The sequence below is a fragment of the Rhinolophus hipposideros genome, assembly GCF_964194185.1.
Source record: "Rhinolophus hipposideros genome assembly, chromosome: 1".
Taxonomy (NCBI): Eukaryota; Metazoa; Chordata; class Mammalia; order Chiroptera; family Rhinolophidae; genus Rhinolophus; species Rhinolophus hipposideros.
The window spans coordinates 38,059,760-38,080,278 of NC_138047.1; the positions used below are offsets into that span (position 1 = coordinate 38,059,760).

The 20,519-nt window shown below is 45.8% G+C and overlaps 1 protein-coding gene across 1 annotated transcript; it reads left to right on the top strand.

The window, feature by feature from the left end:
• The first annotated feature begins 15,263 nt into the window (after positions 1 to 15,263).
• On the top strand, positions 15,264 to 19,789 carry RASL11B (RAS like family 11 member B). Its single transcript, XM_081051252.1, has 4 exons — positions 15,264 to 15,591; positions 16,238 to 16,294; positions 17,433 to 17,509; positions 18,300 to 19,789. Exons 1-4 carry the CDS (start codon positions 15,450 to 15,452, stop codon positions 18,768 to 18,770), a joined length of 747 nt encoding a protein of 248 aa, XP_080907378.1. The 5' UTR covers positions 15,264 to 15,449; the 3' UTR covers positions 18,771 to 19,789.
• The last annotated feature ends 730 nt before the right edge of the window (positions 19,790 to 20,519 follow it).

The window sequence follows — 20,519 nt, forward strand, 5'->3', positions numbered from 1 at the left end:
AGTAATGACCCGTGTGACATTAGTGTCTGCTCCCCCAAAGCCTCCCTGTGCTCATCAGGTACCAGGCGTGCGACTGTTGGCTCATGTTCAGTAAATCATGCAGCCAACGAGAAGGAAAAGTTGAAGTTTTGCAGAAATGAGAGCAAGGCAGTCCATACATTTTTACTGACTTCACCTTTCTCACTCCAGTAAGTGTTTAATGAGGTAGAGAGAAAGGTGTCATCACAGGTTTGAAATTATTTTCCGCCACCCTCCTGCCAGAGGGAGTGAAGCCATTTATCTATTTCCACAGCACAAGCTTGAGAATCAAGACATTTCAGGTGTCTGGTCTGTCTACAGAGGGGCTAATCCTGTTTGTTTTCATGCTGACCTTTCATCATGGAGGAAGGCAACCCACTTGGGGCCTTTGTAGAGGGTATTTTATAAATCTAGCACCTGCCCATAACTGTGCTTTATGTTTCACCTCCCTGCCTTCAGTTTTCTTCACACCTACTCTAAACAGCAGGACCAGAAGGAACGGGCAAAAGCAAGAGCCGGCCCAGTCTCGGGGCTCCGACAGGGTCTGCCTGGGGCCAGTGCATGCACATCTCGCTCCTGTCTCTCAATGCTCTTCCCACCTCCAGTCTTGGCTGCTTGGCTAGTTCCTATTGTTGAACTTGCCCCTGAACCTATATCCATCCACACCTACAACAGTGCCTGGCACACAGTGGCATGCAATCCAGTCCACCATGAAGCACAGCTCCACAGGCACCATTCCTATTAATATGGTGCTCCAGCGGTGCCATTTAGATAGAAATCAACGTGAATAGGGCCCCCTGGAATTGGGCAACTCAGTGACTGCACTTAGTATATATTTTGTTGATGAATAGACAAATGAATTAATGAATAAATGAAATTTTGGCTGTACATGCTTTGGCTTCTCTCCTTAGAAACTCGGGGTTCTTTTTTTCACTAAGTTGTCTGTTCTAGCTTGCCTTTTCCTAACATACACCTGACATATACAGTGGACACTCCATCAATTTTGACTGGATGGTATCAACCTCCAGATTAATTGTTCCCATGTCTATCTACTTTCATTTAGGCAATCTGACAGCTTCTGTTAGCTTCTGGACAAATTGTGCCCAAACAGGCAGTTCTTTAGGTCCCTGGCCCTCATTATCCTCTTTTCTCAAGATTTGTGGCCACCCTGTATCCCCCCTTCCCTATCTGTTTTACTCCTACTTAACCCCACATGTGGACTTCTGCTCCTGGAATGTCAAGGCACCAGTTTTGATGGTGTTAGCTTCTTTGTCTCTCATGGGAAAACAAATGCCAGAAATGGACCCTAATTCAAGTCAATCTTGAATTGTGATCCATTTCTGACATTAGCCGTGGTCACAATGTTTCTTCTCTTATTTCCTTTGGTAATCAAACCCTTTGGTTTTAGCTGATTCTGGAGTGTACCTCTCTTGCCAGTGGGCTCCATAAGAGGTAGCTGGCTCGTGCAAGTCGGAACCTTGGGGTCTCCCATTGAGTCTGGGCACTAACAAGTATGAAGACTCAAGTCTCAATGTCCTGCCTTCCAACTTCCAAATCCTTTCATGACCTGGTAAAACTTACTCATCCAGTCCCAGTTCCCACTCCATTCTCACACAATGCCTCTGCCAGTGCAGCCTCTTCCACCCCTTTCCACGATGCCACATTTATTCCTCCTTCAAACGTACCCTTCTCCACATCTCTTTTATCCTTCAAGGTCCAGCTCAACTTCCAGCTCCTCCAAGAAGCCTCCTATCGCCATTCCTCCTGTCGTCTTTCCCTTTCTCGAGTACAATTTGACACGATTTTTATGCATCATAGTATGTCCTCCATTCTTTCCTCTGTAGAACTTGCCTTCCTAACTACACATTCCTTGGGAACAGGGATCATGTCAAATTATTTCAGTGACCTAACATGGCTTCACACACAAGGTGATTTAACAAATAAACTTGACTGGCCCTACTTCATAGTTAAATACCTAGCGAGTATTTCTGGAGTATCTTCTTTTTGTTTTAACGTTTGAAAAAGCACCCACTTTTTAAACTTTTCAGCATTACGTTGATGAGCACAATGGAAGATTAGTATGTGTGCCAGGGAAGTAGAACAAACTTTTTGTCCACGACAGAAATAGAATCCTGTCCTCCAAAACCCAGCTGGAGCCTGTCACCTATATATACATAATTGTCACATGCGCAGAACATACGAAACAATCAGGTTCTGGGGATGACTAATGCTGAAGTCGAGCTGTGGCATTTGTCAACAGCCACCAGTGTTCAGCAAATGTGCGGCTGGTCACTGAGCGTCAGGCCTATTGTGAAGCATTATCTCCACTCTGAATGGAGCTGGTGTTATGTAAAGGACAGAAGGCAGAAAAAGCAAAACATCAAGAAATACATGAATGCCATTTTTTCTTTTTTTAAAGCACTTTGCAGAGAATTTTGCCGATGGTTGGAGTTAAATTCTACTTGACAGGCTCAATTTTGAGTAGTTTTTCAGGCCTTGAGATTCCTGGGTAAAATGAAGAGGTGCTTGAGCTGAAGGCTTAAGTTAAATTCAAGAAGTGATACACTTTCCTCCTCCCCCACCGGGAATAAAGCGAAAGTATTGGGTTTGGCGCTGCTTTTCTGGGTAACTTCCCACTCTCCGACCCTAAATTGCCATAGACAGCATTCTGGTCAAATCATTGTCCTGTAGCTGAGATCCACACAGCTTGGGGGGAAATGCTGTTACCTCGGTGACTTATATGAGAAGTCATTTGTAACAACCACAACCCCTAACTCACAGCTAGGCCTCCAACCTCCTTCCCAGCCTGCTGCCCTCTTCATCCTTGCATCTCACACATTCCATTCCGCTATAAACCACCTCCACCTGCCAGCTGCATAAAAGGTGAAAAGGTGAGATAAAGGCTGAGGATAAAGGGGATACACTTTGCCCAGGCTAGCAGCAGGTTGTGAAACGTGGGGCTCTAGAGCTAGAGTGACTGGATTCATACATTGCTTTTCCCACTTCTTAGCTGTGTCATCTTGAGCAAACTGCCCAACTTTTCGGGGCCTGGATTACACGTCTATAAACAGGGATGACGACAGGGTTAGCCTTGTCTTGTTTTGTGGTGGCAATTAAATGAGTCAGTATGCATGGAGCACTTGGAACAGTGCCTGGGACATGCTATGTGCTTAATTGGTATTAATTATCATTGTAGGGGAAGGCATGCAAGTTCCCTAAGGGCCATGAGAAGACCCACTTGAGACAGTGAACAATATAGAAAACCTAATCTGCCAGTTCGTACACAAAATCTGCTCTGTTCATTTATTTTACTCAGCAGCTATTTATTGAGACCTAATAATTGCCAGGCACTTGTTAGACGCAGAAAATACGGATGTGGGAATCAATCCTTTAGCTCTTGCCCTTGTGAGCTCACGGTCTAGCTGTATGTCCACTCATGGACTCTGTTGACATGAGATGCCACCACCCATGGTGTGGGGTGCTGAACACTGGCCGGCCCGCAGGAAGGCTCCAGGAATTATTCACCGTTGTTCTCTCTTGTTAGGCTCCTCAAGGACATCCTTGATTCACTTCCCACTTAAGACTCCAGAATCAGCCGCTCACCAAAATCCTACATCCATTTTACCCCCTTGGCTCTCTGAGATGCCACCCCCATTTCTCTGCTTCTACTTCCCAGTATAGAATGTTGCTCCTTGAACCACAGTGAACAGGCTTCCCAGACCCAATTCCAGCGTGGGGGTAGGGGATAGGGGGTTCCCCTCACACCAACAAACAATCTTGGACACCAGCAGTGTGTTGAAGAATTCCTCTCAATTGTGATGCTATCTATTTGGAGATAGCATTAGATTCCACAGGTTAAGGCTTCAGTCCTATAAGGCTGTTCCCCCACCAATCCCCCATAACACTTCAAGTATAAGTAGCAAGCTCTTACCTGTGTATCTGGCCAACTGGCTATAGATTGGAGGCTCCAATGAACCCCTCCTTGGGTTCAATCAGTTTGTTAGAACAGCTCACAGAACTCAGGAAAACCTGTTTACTCGCTAGATTACCAATTTATTACAAAGACTATTAAAGATACGAATCAATAGCCAGATGAAGAGATACACAGGGTGAGGTCCTGAACAAAGGCGCTCTGTCTCTGTGGAGCTTGGGAGCCAGCACAGTGGCACTTGGAAGGGTTTTGGTTCCCCAGTGAGGAAGCTCTCGGGGGGGGGGGGGGGGGGAAGGCCAACAATGAGCTGTCCTGGGATTTTATGGAGGCTTCATTGCATAGTCATGATTGACTAAATCATTGGCCACTGACAACTGAACTCAATCTTCAGCCCCTCTTCCCTCCTCAGAAGTAGGGGGGAAGGGGTGGGACTAGAAGTTCCAAACTTCTAATCACCTGGCAACCAGACCCCACCCTTGAGTGGGGTACAAAAGCCAACTCATTAAAATAACAAAATACATCTTTATCACTCTTAACACTTAGGAACTTCCAAGGGTTTTGGGAGCTGTAAGCCAGGAACTCTGGAAGAAGACCAAATGCCGCATAAATCACAATATGCTTGTGTTACTGTAGACAGAAAGAATAGGGCTGCATGTAGAGAGGGGGAGGAAAGGAAGGAGATGAGGTCATCCTTAACAAAAAGTACCAGACCTGCCAGACTGGATTTTGGTGGCTTGGAGCAGATTTAGGACAACATCTTGCACCTGAGGGGGGAACTTTATTATAATGGATTATAATATTATTAGCACTGTGGTTAGGGAAAGCATCCACCCCATGTTGCCATGACAGTTCTGACCAAGCCAAATAACGATGAAAATCCCTCCTCTTGACGGGAAGGAGTAGTCATCAAGGACCCACCTAGGAACGGGTATAACGCCACGCCTAAGTCTTGAATATTTCACACCTTCATTTTTAGTGTACTTCTTAGTACAACCACCCATTCTGGGCCACTGAACATATTCTGCCCTGAGACCTGAGTTGGCCATCAGTAGCACTCTTTCCATCTTCTCTACCTCAAAATCACCTCAGACTGCAAGCCCATACTCATCTGTCTATTGGCATAAGTGGAAAGAGTGAGCCAGTGACTGGAGCAGCCTGTGTCACTTCCAAAGCCAATCTCTGTGTTCGTATCCCCACCTGGCCTCCCAACCCCTCCAGTTCTGACTCCCCTAGGCACCTCTTTCCACAGTTCTAGCTTCCTCAGGCTCTGTCCACTGCCTCCTTTCTCAATACATATAAAACACACAGATTCATTCATTCATTCATCCATTTTTTCCCCCCACAAATACCAACTAAGTCCTAATATGTGCTAAGTGCTAAACACTCTTCTAGGTTCTGCAGACAGCACAGTGAAGACAATAAAATCTGTCCTCTCATGTCGCTTACACTCTAGAGAGCTGGACAGGAAACAAATAATGCAGCATGTCGAATGGTGATGGATACACGAAGCTGGAAGCACCCATCCAAGGGGCGCTGGGCCTGGGTGCATTACAGAGGAAGTACGGAGGGCAGGAGGGAGACAGACCATGCCTTGGAAGGGCCCCTAGGGGTCAGGCTGCTTTAAAATGCTGAGGAAAAAGCTGCTAAGGGTCTTACCGCTCAGTCAATTTGTGGAGAAGCTCCCTGGTTCTGCTGCTGCACATACAACAGTCTGGATATCGTTCCCACCGTGCTCCTGGGCCTGGCATGTGCTGTAACTGCAAGGAGCCTGCTGCATTCAGCCCTACGATCTCGGTGGGTCTGGCTGACAAGGCAGTTCAATAGTGTGTCCAAAAGAAATGATTCCATCATTTTGCCTGTGAACAGGGAGCAGAGGAATGCCTTGGCTCCTGGATCTACTGCGTGTTTTGGCAAACGAACACAAGAAAGGCTTCAGCATGGTCCTTTCAGCCTATCTCGTCATCTAAGCCCAGGTAAAGAGGAATTTGGGAGAGGATCTGACTGAGTTATAAATACAGTTCTTCCCAACAACTGATTAAAAGATCATCCAGGCTAGAAAAATAACTCTTTGATTCATTCTCATACTGAAGAAAATATTAAAAATATTAAACTTTTATAATTCACAGGGCACTTTCATATACTTAATCTCACTGGATATTCAACATATTATATGGCACAAAATCTGTTATAATTTATTTAGCATTGAGCCACATGTATTTTCCAGTTAGCATGGCGGTATACATTCTTTGCAAAAAAAAAAAAAAATTAAGGTGTGTTTTGTTTGCTTTTGCTTTTATAGCTAGTTAAGAACTGTTTAAAATTACACTAGAATTTTCCTATCTTGAAAAACTTAAGGTCCTGGAATGGAGAGCTTTACATTCCAAATGAATTAATAATGGGCTTCACACAACATTCCCAGCAGAGATGCCCTAGCATTCCAATCTTCATGTTCCTCATGCTTGGAATGTGTAATTCCTCTATGAGCTACATTCTGCTGTGTGCAACTTCTATTTTGGGGCTAAGTTGTTTCTTTATATAGAAACCAGTACCCTTGTCAAATCAAATGAGTACGTGAGTCATTTGTGCATTTCCTAAAAACTATCGCATCAGATTTTTATCTGCTATCCATTTTCTTTTTTAATCAGAAGGAAAATGCATTAACAATGCAAATATCTTGGTGAAATGCCTAAACTTTCATAGGCTACTGTTACAATGAAATGTTTCTTGGTAGTGACTGAATTTCATACTTGTCTAAGAAATAATCATATTACCACTTGCATTTTCACCAACCAAGTAACTCAGGTACCTCTGCTAACTTGGAGCTCCACTTCTATAGTTTATATTAAGACGGGTGATCTTTTAGACACAATTTATTGAATGGTCTGAGACAGTGATGCTAATTAGGGTTTAGAAGGTGTTTAATGGTTACTATAATTTTGAAAGACAGAGGAAACAATGAAAATCAGTGGTTTGGGCCCCAAACAAGACTTAATTCCTCACTTTCCCGGTGATTTGGGGAACGGAGGGAGGTGAAGTGGAGGGAGGTGTTCTTTCCTCTATCCTAGATGGATGTTCATGAAGTTTTGATTTCCTTTTAGCTTAGTACATTATGCTAAGGACCTGAGGCTGTGGGGAGGGGCTTTGCCATCTGTGCAAAGACAAATAAGAATGGCTAAAGGGTCCTTAAATGAACTTTTAGGCACCCCCAGGGGAAGTTTGAGGGCAAATAATAGGTGTCCAATCTACTTAGGAATTTGAGACCAAAGGGTTCTGTTAAACAATTGGCTCAATTGTCTGAATCTTTCTGAACTTTTTTCTGCTTGTGTATATCTCCTGATCACAGTATCTTGTCAAATATCCCAAGAGCACTCATTCCTAGAAGATCTGAAGAGCATTAGCACTGTCTAGCTGCAGTATCATTAGACCTTTCATTTAACTAAGGGAACTCCTAACAATGGCTTTATGAATAATGCAGCAATGTCAGTTCCTAACGCTGCTCAATGTTCTAAAAGGCTTTGAGGAAATGCGCAGTGTGAGTTTTTCTACTCTCAATAAAAACACAGTGGAAATTTACTAGTTGTTCCAAGTAATGTTGAAAATGTGCATTTATTCTGAGTTATTGTCATCAGATTGCTTATCAAATAGGTGTTCTATGTTCCCAGAAAAATGACTTGGGCTATTAAGACTTGAATCATTGAGAAGAGGAAAAAAAATCTCAGTTTTTGCCCTGAATGAGAAAGAGAATTATTTTCACCTTTTCTTTTACCTTCAGTTTATATATTACATTGAAATAGAGAAAGAGGGTAAAGGAAACCTTCCAGAATAAGACAGATAAAATCTGATAGAGTAGCAAGGGACTATAATTGTAGAACACTAGTCCTTCTTTCTTCCTAAGTGAGGAAAGGGGGAAATGTGGGCCATTTGCTACCATAGAAACCAACCAAGGTATGTGGGAGGGGGAGGGAAGCCCATTAGAGGAACGTGAAGATCTTACTTTTTTCAAAGTTAAAGTGTTCTAGTCAATATGTGATCTTTCTACTGGCAAGGGGTGTGTGTGCGTGTGTGTGTCTGTGTGTCCTTTTTATTTAAATGAGTTCCAATCTGCTTTCTCTATTACTTTGCCTTTTGAACCTAGTGATTCTGTCAGTCCAGCCTCTACTTTAAGGAAGGTTGACAATGAAAAAAAGAATCATTGAGCACCCACTGTGTACCAGGAAAAGCTCTCTGTGATGGAATGCACAGAACTGCAAGACATCTAACAAACATAGCATAAAGCCACTGGATGAAAACCCTCTATCATACTTAGTTATATCTGCCCCTATTTCCATACTCAGAGATCTCTTGGAAAAACAAGCAGCTAAAAATGAATTCCTTCCCCTCTTTAATTCAGTGGCTGTTTCTGAGCCATGGTTCAATTTGATTTTTAAAACTGAGTCTTAAAAATACTTATTGTGGGGCCGGCCCAGTGGCTCAGGCGGTTGGACCTCCGTGCTCCTAACTCCGAAGGCTGCCGGTTCGATTCCCACATGGGCCAGTGGGCTCTCAACCACAAGGCTGCCAGGTCAATTCCTCGAGTCCCGCAAGGGATGGTGGGCTCTGTCCCCTGCAATTAAGATTGAGCACGGCACCTTGAGCTGAGCTGCCTTGAGCTGAGCTGCCTTGAGCTGAGCTGCCTCCCGGATGGCTCGGTTGGTAGGAGCGCGTCCTCTCAACCACAAGGTTGCCGGTTTCGACTCCCGCAGGGGATGGTGGGCTGCGCCCCCTGCAACTAGCAACTGGACCTGGAGCTGAGCTGCGCCCTCCACAACTAGGACTGAGGGGACAACGGCGTGAGGCTGAATGGCACCCTCCACAACTAAAATTGAAGGGACAACAATTTGACTTGGAGAAGAGTCCTGGAAGTACACACTTGTTCACCAATAATGTCCTGTTCCCCTTCCCCACAAAAATCTTTTTTTTAAAAAAAAATACTTATTGCAAACCACCCTCAACACAGATGCAGGAGGCATATCTCCCATGTGCGCTGTTCCTTTACAATTCCATGTCACAGGCAGCCACCTTTCCTTTCCCATTACCAGTCCTTTCCAAATGACTGTGAAAGGCAAAGGAGCAATGGGTCAGGTGTTTGGAAAGCTGGTGAGTACAACAGTTTCTTTCTGGAAAGAGGCTGCAGGAGAAAAGATATCGGCTCAGTGTAAGTGTGCTGCTCTGGATGGTAGGGAGTGCCCATCACTGGAAGTATTCCAGATTAAGTTGGACAATTTCTCAGTAGAAACATGGTAAGAGGGAGTTGGACTAGATGCCCTATAATATTCCTTTTAAAAAACTATTTTTTAAGCAGTTTTACATTCACAGCTAAATTTAGCAGAAGGTACAGATTTCTCATACAGGCCCCAGCTTCCCCTCTCCCCCCACCCTGAACACACACACACACACACACACACACACACACACACACACACACACACACACACACAGCCTTCTGCATGATCACCATCCCCCACTAGAGTAGTACATTTGTTTCAACTGATGGACCTACTGTGACATGTCACCCAAATTCTAGTCTACTAGGGTTCACTCTTGGTCTTGTACATTCTGTGGGTTTTGGACAGATGTATAATGACATATATCCACCATTATGATATTATACAGAGTAGTTTCACTGCCCTAAAATCCTGTTTCACTTGTTCATTTCCCCCCACCCCGACCCTGGCAACTACTCACCTTTTTACTGTCTTCTTAGTTTTCCTTTTCCAGAATGTCATATAGCTGGAATCAGGCACTATGTAGTCTTTTCAGATTGGCTTCTTTCACTTAGTCACGTGCATTTAGGATTCCTCCATGTCTTTTCATGGCTTGATAGTTCATTCCTTTCTAGTGCTGCATAATATTCCATTGTCTGGATGTACTAATATTTTTTCCAATTGTGTGTTTGTTTCTATAGATTGCAGGATAGCACTGATAGGGACAGAGGTGAAACAAACAGGAAGGGACAGCCTGACAGCTGTGATTTCCAGTGAAGGAGGAATGGCTGAGCTTCGGGGCTCTGAATGAGGGACATTGTTGACACTAGGGGTTAGATGTAGTATGGCTGGTTCAGGGACCACAACTCCACACAAACAGGTGGGTGTATGGACTTGTTCAGTACAAGTGACAAAGAGCCAACTCAAACCAGCTTAATCAAAAAAAGTGACTATATTGATTTCTAACTGGGAATTTCAAGGGGTAAGTCTAGATTTTCAGGCATAGCTGAATAGAGGACTGAAAAGATGCCACTGGGTCCTGGCTCTCTACTTCTCAGGTTTGCTCTCTTCCGAGTTAGCTTCATTCTGAGGCATGCTACCCCACCAAGTGGCAACATGGCTACTGGGAGTCCCAGGCTCACTTTCTACCAGCTGATTGATACGAGTGTGTTAATAACCCTTTTCTCAGCAAAACTCTCCACTGTCAGCCCTGAATTTCATTGAGCCAGCCCTGACAGAATACCTGTGGCTTATTGGTACTTATCCTTGAAATTAGGAATTAGTATCACCCTACCACCATCACTTGAGCAATATAAGTGGGGCTGGGGAGGTTTCCAAAGGAAAATTGGGGTGCTATTCCTAAAGAATGGAAAAGGATTCTGAGCAAGTAAAATCAATAAATACTCCCTGTGCCAGACTATAGGAAAACAGTTCAAAAGAGCAGGGATGAGTGTTGATGCATATTATATAAAAAATAACGAAAATAGTGGTCTTAAACAGTAGTCTCAAAGCAATAAATTGGAAAAGAAACTCATTATATACACTCTATTATAAGTGAATATTAGGTGTCTAATGGGCCCGATCTCTCCTTTTCTTGGGACTATGTTCTTTGGGATGCTGGAGAAATATGGAGGAAACACTCAGCTTCATTCCCATTTCTAGTATGTCTTTATGTGTGGCTGAGACTAGAAAGCCAAACACATTTCTGAGACTCCCTTGAAGTAGGGTAACTAATTTCATTAGCCAGATGTACTCAGATAAGATTCGCAAGGCAGAAGCTGGGAGGACGCCATCTTTCTGTGGCTTGGTGGCTGCCAGGCTCCACCGTGGAGATACTGGGCTTTTCTCTCATGTCCAGCCTCTAGCTTTGTGGGTTTGGAAAGGAAGTAGCAATGGTAGCAGTGGAGATCTGCTGATTTCCCATCTTGATTATGGGAGAGGTAGCGGTGCCCTCAGTGGGTCAGTTCTGCAGCTCTGGGAGTCATTTCTGCAGACCCAGCCTAGAGACCATCATTCTAACCCTTCTGACAACACTGAAAGCAGGTAATTCCTTGTAATAACCAATTTTCTGTTTAAAATAGCAGAAAAGCTGTCTGTTTACTAGATCTAAACCGGCAGGGTTGACAAAAGTCTCAAAAAAAAGAAAAATCTGGTTCTAGCGGAGTCCTGGATGCTCACAGGGGGCTGATTGGGAGAAACTCTTGGTGAGATGGACAGAGGGGAAACTCATTTGGCTTCCAGGGGGCATGACCCCATGGAAGAAGGGACCACACAATTTCTTGTTTCCTTGATACGTGTGCCCCTCAGAAATCACCAGGGCTCTTCCCTCTCTCCACCCATTGGGAACTATTCTGTTCTTTGAATTCATTCTCTCAAAGTGAGGCCTTTGCTTTCATTCACAATCCACAAATATTTACAGAGTGTCTACCAGCAAATGCTATATCCTCGGCAAACTGACCCACTTCAGTCCACCCTCTCTGCCTGCAAGGCCCCTGCTTCGTACTTGTACATGTGTGCATGCGCACACACACGCACATACACAATTCATACACATAACACACAAAGTTTTCAACCACTCCAACGTTTACACATTCTTCCATGACTCCCACAATCTAGGGTTTTAGTCCTACCATGTAATCCTATCGCTCCTGAATTTCTCCTATCAAAGCATTTTCTTATACTATATTGAAATTGCTCATTCGTTTCTCTGTTTTCCATGCTAAATGTTAACTGCAATGGTGATGGCAAAGACTGTGTCTGTCTTGTTTCCCAGTACAGATTCAGGACCCAGCCTAGTGCCTGGTATACCCAAGGCCAGACATTCAATAAATATTTATTGAATTTATATTCTAGTATACTAAGGAATTCCAGAAACTAGATTGTCTCTGGAAGCTCTCAGATCTAAGATCAGCTTTAAAGATCAAAGGAGGTGACAGAAACTACAGATGCTGAGGCAAAATCGGAACTTGGCAAAATATTTCTTTCCTCCTCAAGTTTCTCATATTTTAGCCCCACCCCCACCCCATCTCCTTTAGCTTAACAAAAAAAAAAAAGGAGGGGGGAGAGAGAGAGAGCATGCACACAGTTCAAACCATTTTGTAGCACTGCATCATAGGGGACCATCACATTGTGAACATTCTGGCCATTTTGTACGTTACTCATCCTTTCCAGATTTTGGCTCTGTCCCTTATAGGACATTTGACCTTGGAGGAATTTTTAACCTGAGACTTTTTCTCATTTATAAAATGGAGTGACTTACAGACGGCCACAAATTCTTTGACATTGTTCCTATCTAAAGGTGTAATCTATGTCCCTGCCACTTGCCCTTTAATTTGCATGGGCTCTGTGACTGACCAAAAGAATATAGCAGAAATGATGCTGTGTCAATTTCCCTGCGAGAGCCTTAAAAGATTGGCAGCTTCTCCTTCCTGTCTTAGAATAGTCACTCTAAGGCAGGGGTGTCCAAACTGCGGCCAACTGCGGCCTGCGATCCATGTTTTATTGGCCCGCAGCAAATTCCAAAAATATATTTAGTTTACTTAAATAAACCAGGTGAGTCAATACATACTTCACCTCGAGTGAGTGGCCCGGCTGTTTGCGTATTTTACTGCATATGGCCCTTGGTAAAAAACGTTGAAAAAAGTTTGGACACCCCTGCTGTAAGGGAAGCCACCTGCCATGGTATGAGGGAGCCTGCCCTCTGACTGCAATGATGTAAGAGACTCCAAGCAAGAACTGCCCTGCTGAGCACAGTCAACCCACAGAGCTGTGAACCACAAGGCAGTGAGGCACAGCAGCCATGGATAATGCACCTGGAAGTGATGATATCTACCTCATAGGATTATCACAAAGGTAAAATGAGATTTTTGTCTGCTAAATCCTTAGCCAACAGCCTGGAATAAAACAAGCGTTCAATATATATATATAAATTCTCCTTCCCCTTCCTTTTAATTAAGTCTATGAATTTCCAAGGGTAACTCTCAGTGTCATCATTTGAAGGCAGGCTGGGGTGGAGGTGGGCTATTTGTTAGATGTTTGAAATTTGAATAGCTCCTTTTTCTTTTCTCCATCTTTCTCCTGTTTCTTTTCTGTTTTTTTTAAAGCACAGATAGATTACAGAAAAATCATAGGCTTGGTGCAGGCTCACGGTAATAAAAATCAAGTCCCAGAAGCTAAAATCATTCAAAGCAAAATTCCCCTTGACAACTTTTGTGGTGTGTGTGAGTATAAAAAGCAGTTAAACAAAAACTTTAAACTACATAATTATTTTACCATGTAAACATGACAGAATTACAGACTTTTTGGAGGGGGGGGAGGTTAAAAAGTACATGGTTACCTGTAATTACAATCTTGCTACATTTGATTTTATAGAACACCAAAATTCGAGCGCTTGATTCAAACCATGCAGAAAGACACGGTGCGAATTAGAAATGCTTTTTTCTTCTCACTCAAATAGCTGAATTAATTTCATTCTTGTGATCTCCCTAGAAGTCAACCTTTTATTATGTCTATTGCTATAGTTGTATCTTGCTAAGTATGTTGCCCATCCTAGAAAACTTGCTACCAAGTCAGTTTGAGATAACCTTTCTATTTCTGCCTTGAATTCCTGCAAATGCCTAAACTGTGATAGGCCAGAGGGTTCATCTCAGTCTGGGACAGCATTATACGTTCTGTCATATACTCGTCAATCAAGTCGAGGGTAGAAGGGGGAATCAAACTCGATGTCTGACGTGTAGATAAGGGAAATGTTTTATTTTACTTTGACATTTCAACCTTTAATATGGGTTTGGACGCACAGCTACAATGTTTGTTGTCAAATGAACAACAAACATTAGAAGGGTGGGGAGGACAGGGGTGGGATGGAGGTGGTCAGTCTGAGTGTCTGGTGACATTTCGTAGTCACTTCCAGCTACAGAATGTTGGCTGGATGGGGAATTTGGCCTACCATCGAAGACACCTTTCCCTGGTAACAGAAGGGGCAGGAACCTGGGATTTTGGAAGCGCAAGCACACCTCTTCCTTGGCCACGAGTCACTTCACTAACCTTGCCATCCTTACCAGGAGCACAGACGAAGTCCAAACTGTCGGGTTTCTGCCTCCCCGTGTAGTCCGTATCCAGACACAGCCGGGGGAACTGTTTCTTTCCATCTTCACAGCTCTTGCAGGAGGTGTGACAGCGTGTGAGGCGCCAGAAAGCTTGTTCTGTAATTACTTCTCGATTTGCCGCCGCGTGTGCTGCACACGCACCCGGCCATGCGTGCGTCCACGGGAGCTTGTCCGAGGGTGGGCGATCCGCCACCCCGTACACCCTGCGGACAGGAGCCCGAGAAGGTGGGTCAAAGACAGATGGGCGGCATTCCTGTGCCCCAAAGTCCAAGGTCACATTTTAGGGGACTGGTTATTGGGTCCGCGTTACCGGTTGTCACTATGGCCAAATCTATGATTCGGGTTGCCAGCCCCGATGCCCCCGCGTCCGTGCAATCGCTCCCCCAATGAAGGAGACCGGCACGAGGCCTGGCAGCAGGACCCACACTCCCCACCCCCAGCTCTCGTGAACCCACGAGGCCCCAGCCCCCCCGGCGCAGTTTCCCTCAGGGAGGGGTGGGGGGGTTGGGGCCCAGAGGTCAGTCGGCTGCAGGGGATGGGCGGTCGGCTCGGTACCGGGCGGGGGCCGACGGCCCGGATGCGCCCTCGGGCGGGTCCGCCCGCAGACAGGCCGACAGGCGCCCCCCACGTCCTCCCCAAGCCCGAGCCCGGCTTCCCGGAGCCCGAGGCGCCCCCAACCGCTCCGCCACAGCGGCTGCCCGGTGCCGGCACCCGGTGCTGCCCTGCCCCGCGCCCGCCATCGGCGGAGCCGTCGGCTCAGGCCCACACGTCGGCTTCCTCGCTCCCGCTGCCCCACTTTACCCGCGCCTCCCGGGGGCCCGCACTGGCTCCCGGCGCCCCCAGGGCACGGCGCGCGCGGCGCCGGGGGCGGGGCCGTAGGCAGGGCGCCCCGGGATTGGCCTCGGGAGGCGAGGGGCGGGACCGACGCCGGAGAAAACAGCGCGCGCGCGGCCGGGCTGCAGTCCCAGCCCGGAGTCTGAGGCGGCTCGGACCGTCCTCTGTGCCCACTCCGATGCTTTTTGTTGTTTCCTTTTTCTTTCTTTCTACCGCGGAGCCGCTCGGCCAAGTCCTCCTGCCCGCTCCAGCGCGGCGCGAGCCTCTTCCGGGCCCGCAGCTCCCGTCCCGCACGGTGCAGCCCCGGCCGGCGCGGCGATGCGCCTCATTCAGAACATGTGCACCATAGCCGAGTACCCTGCTGCGGGCAGCGCCGCCGCCGCCGACTACTGTCTCGGGGCGGCCGGCCGCCGCCTGGTCAAGATCGCCGTGGTGGGGGCCAGCGGCGTGGGCAAGACCGGTGAGTGCTCGCACTCGGGCGGGAATCCGCTCATCTCCGGGGCGAGACGTGGGCGGCCCCTCCTGGGGGTCGCGGGTGAACGAGGCGAGGGGGTGAACGAGGTGGGGCTGCCGCTGGACCGACTGCCCACTGCCTCCCGTTAATCCGCTGCCCCTCGGGAGGGACCTGAGCCGGCAACGTTTCCAACCCCCCCGGTGTCCAGAGGATGGCAACTGAGGTCCAGAATGGCCAGGCGACCTTCCCGGTTCCGGCAACACGACTGGGGTTAGAACGTGGGGGTTTCTGAACCTCTGGCCGTGTCCGGCACCAAAAGGGAACTTAATGAACGTAAACCCTCCTCGGAGGCTTTCAGGTTGGGAAAGACGTTTGTCGGCCGGAAGGTTCGGTGCGGCTCCGCCAGGCGCGGAGCAGGAGCGGGGTGGGCCAGATGAGCCTTCCAGCTGGACAGAGCCGTAATTCACCGTGCCTTGTAGCCCCGGCTCCGGGTGTCTGGAAGAAGGGTCAGAGAGCTGGGGGGGTAGGACTTTCACTTGTGGCTGGCTGGCTGGCCGTGGGAGAGTTGTTCTCCGGGCTTGGGGAGGACTGGAGACCACTCTAACTTACAGTGCCAGGTTTAAAACTTTCCTTTCTCTTTTCTGACCCGCAGCTCTGGTGGTCCGGTTTCTCACCAAACGATTCATTGGTGACTATGAAAGGAATGCAGGTGAGGAAACACATTGGAGGAAAATGCCATCAGCCTGCACCAGTACTGCTGTGCCCGTTTTTCAGTGTTTCCTAGGCTGGTTCCTTCAGAGTGACAGTCATCATCAGGATCTTGCCACCTCCAACTTTGCTTTGCCCTCTCCCATGCCCTCCCCCCATAACTGCCATCTGGCCTCATTCCATTCCAAGCCCATTCATCATTTTATCAAGTGCCTGAAAGTATTCCCCTTGGTATGTTTTAACTATAGGGACCCCAGTGGGAAGCACCCTTTGTACTCAAGAGCCTCTCCCTTCAAAACACTCCTGCAAAAGTCATAAAAAAAAAAAAAAAAAAGATGGCCAGCTTCTCTCCCCACCCCTCTTCCTCTCTGCTGGCGGCCTTTCAGAGGTGACCTTTTAAAGCAAAGGCCAAAGGAGAGTAGTTGTAAACCTAAAGTTCTCTTTTCTTAACAAAGAAAAACAACTAGATGATAGAATTTTAGGAGAGTTCCTGAATAAATAAGAGGACACTATTTCAATCTCTGTGATTAAGATGAGCCACTGGGGAGGCTTAAGGGCTTTCAACCTATGTTCTGTTAGCAAATTGTTTCATTCCTTAGACCATATGAAGTACCTACAGGGGATTATTTGAAATGCACTATATAAACCATCCCAAGATAAGGCATGGAAGCCTTCTACTTTGATGTAGAGTTGGCTATCATGTCACATTTTTATTTCAATTGGTAATGTTGGCTGTGTATTTGCTAACAATATTTGCCTATAAAACCATTGTATTTAATAGCTAAAATATAAATTATGTCAGAGTGGTAAAGTACTAAAATAAAACAGAAATCCCACACATGCTGAGTAAGAAAACTTGTTTCAAGGAAATACTCTAAACATGGAAGCTCCATTTAAAATGAGACAAATCAGTTTCTGAAAACTTGCAAACACTACCCTGGTTTCAATCCACTGATATGGGTTTAAAATTACAGTTGTTAAAAACAAAAATCTGAAGTTAAACCCATTAACTAGCATAAATTATAGCTTATTTTTGTGCATTGGTTCAGGTTATATTTTCTTTCTAAGTTAAAAAAAAAGCCATAATGTTTTAAAAGTTGTACAAGAAGAATGAACATCATCTCTTTTTTCTTTCATAGGTAATCTCTACACCAGACAAGTCCAAATAGAAGGTGAAACCCTGGCTATTCAGGTTCAAGACACTCCGGGTATTCAGGTAAGAAGCTCTGAGATATGTGACCAGGTCAGTGGGGAATCTACCTGGCTGTAGAATTGTCCAGTTGTTCTCAAAGTACCTCATGCTAAAGGAGGAGAGAAATTTGGGGAGTCAAGTCGAGGCTTTTACACGTTATTTGACTCTTCAATAGTATCTGGCTATTGGTCAGTCTTAGCCTGGCTTAATTTGAGAGATTTGGTGGAGGAGCAGAAATCTTTTCTTAGGAGGATTCTACCCAGCAGGAAAGATCAAATCAAACACACTTGGAATTGGCCAAGGTTTCCTTGCTATGGTTATAAAGGTCAGTTTTTATATTTGTATTTTCAGCATTAAAAATCAAACATGTAGGATAGTCTTCAAATACTTGGAATCACTTTTTATTGTGGAAAGTTACTCTATAGAGCCACGCTGGTGTGTATGTGTTGGGGTTTTTTTCCCTCTTGAACTGGGCAGTTATCCAGGTTTAAATGCTTCCAGCTCCTATCTTTACTTCCCCAGACTTACTGTCTAGCCAGTTAATTTCCCATTTTATGCACTACAAAGTCTCTCTGCATGGAGTTCTCTGCAGGTCAATTTTCCACTTGAGTGTGGTGAGCTGCACTGTTATTTATTCCAACTCTGTGCAGCTGGATCAACATATTGTCAAGAAAGCTGAAGTGTGTGGGGATATAACTTGTTTATGGCCTGCAACCTGGCATTACTGTCAAGGGCTCTTTTGAATTCGCCGTGCAGCAAAGCCAGGGCTCTTTTTGGCACTCACCCGTTCACCTTGCTGTCACCCCTCTTTCAGGTCCACGAGAACGGCTTGAGCTGCAACGAACAGCTAAATAGGTGCATTCGCTGGGCAGACGCTGTGGTGATTGTTTTCTCCATCACCGATCACAAGAGCTATGAACTCATTGGTCAGCTCCACCAGCACGTCCAGCAGCTACACCTGGGCACTCGGCTGCCTGTGGTGGTCGTGGCCAACAAAGCTGACCTGTTGCATGTCAAGCAAGTGGACCCTCAGCTCGGACTGCAGCTGGCCAGCATGCTGGGTTGCTCTTTCTATGAAGTGTCTGTCAGTGAAAATTACAATGACGTCTACAACGCTTTCCATGTCCTGTGCAAAGAAGTGAGTCACAAACAGCCGCCCAGCAGCACGCCAGAGAAGCGAAGAACCTCCCTCATCCCCAGGCCCAAATCGCCCAACATGCAGGACCTGAAGAGGAGGTTCAAGCAAGCTCTTTCTGCCAAAGTGAGAACTGTCACCTCCGTCTGAAGCAGGGGCACTCGGTCACGGGGGTTTGGTCTTCCCAGCAAGAGAGCCTGAGGCTCTTCCAGTGCAGGAACATTGAATGGTGGCAGTAATTCATGGTTCCAGAAAGGGCTGTAGCAGAGTGGCCAGGAGGGCCTACGGAACTGGTGCAGAGAAGGAAGCGTTCTGAGCAGGGGGACAAAACCGATGAGCTTGAGTGAGCCCACCGAGCTGCTCTCTGAAGATGTACTCTGTGTCTTTTCCTATGGAGTGGGAAAGGGCCATAGTCGATTTTGATTTTGTTCTTAACTACCTTGTAAATGACAGCCAGTTGTAGTTTCACCAAATATATTGATGTGATTTACAGTGGGAATGAAAGAACAGATTAAGCTCTCACAGACTTTCTTTTTTTCCCCTTCTTTTCCTTCTCCCCACTCCCCCACCCTTAAAAAGAAGAAAGAATTGCTTTTTTCTTACAAGTAAGATTTGCGTCTCTGGAGCACTATTCCTTATAGAATGCCTTTCTAACCGAAGGATATCCATATTTCTTTTTTAAAGAACAAAGAGGAAAATATTCTCCCAACCTCCCCAAAAAAGCATAGAGGTTATGGGCCAAAATGTTGGGTATGCAGACATCTGTAAGCTTATATGGCCTGCAGGAAGGCACTGTTTCCTCCTGACACGGGATGAGGCCGCTTCGTTGGGCTTGTGTTGAGTGGTTGACAATTCAAACTCTTCAACCCCAGACTTTGAGTCATCGTGAGACTGTACACTTTTCTTTAACTGTTGCATCAGGTACAGGAAAAAAATGTGTGTCCATTGATTTTGGAGTGATTTGTGTAAATGGCTCATGGCAATGACTGGGTTGCTTCCCAGGCGTGGCCGAGTCATGGCTTACATACTACACTATCTGACAGCAGGTGAACAGATGCAGGGGCTACTGCCAGATTCCCTACACACATGCACTTTAAAAAGCCACTCATGTTTTGGCTTAAATTGTAATTAATTTATTTTATGTACAATAAATCTCATTTTAAAAGAGCAGATGTCTGACTTGGTCTTTATTGAATCACTCACCTTTTGTCCTTCAGACAAAATATTACTCAATATCTTGTGCATGTTGAGCCAGGCATTGTGCCTTCCAAGAGTTATCCCTTAAGTGTCACAACCACCCAAAGAGGTGCATTCTGTTACTAGTCCCACTTTGTAGATGAGGAAACAGGTTTACAAACAAGTTAAATATCTTATCAAAGTCCACAGACTATGAGTGTTGTAAATTTCAATTTGCGCTTTATATTCAAGAGTTGCATATCTCCTAGTCATTTCCTTCATGATCCCATGGGTGAACCTAAGACAAATGTCTGGCAATGCGTTTTATGCTGTGAAGACATCTCTCAGCTAAACCTTGAATATGTTAATACTTCTACACAAGGTTACTGCTTCTCCATACATGCTTGATTTGGCAATCCTCTTTTTTTGGGTATGCTGCTTTCCAACGGTACACTGTATTCTCTCTCACTGTAGAAAGTCGGAGCCTTTGATCTGGGCCATTCAGGAGCCCCTCCCTTGCAGCTCCTGCTACAAGTGTATGTGCTGAAACTGCCAGACTGTTCATCTGTGTCCGTCTGGGCTCCAGAGACCTTTCATGCACGCTCAATGAGTCACCATCTTTATGGGCAAATAGTCACACCTTATATTTCTTTCGAGTAGTACTTTCACATACCTGATCGCATTTATTCCTCGGGAGAACCCTGTGAGGAGGGTGAAGGAGGT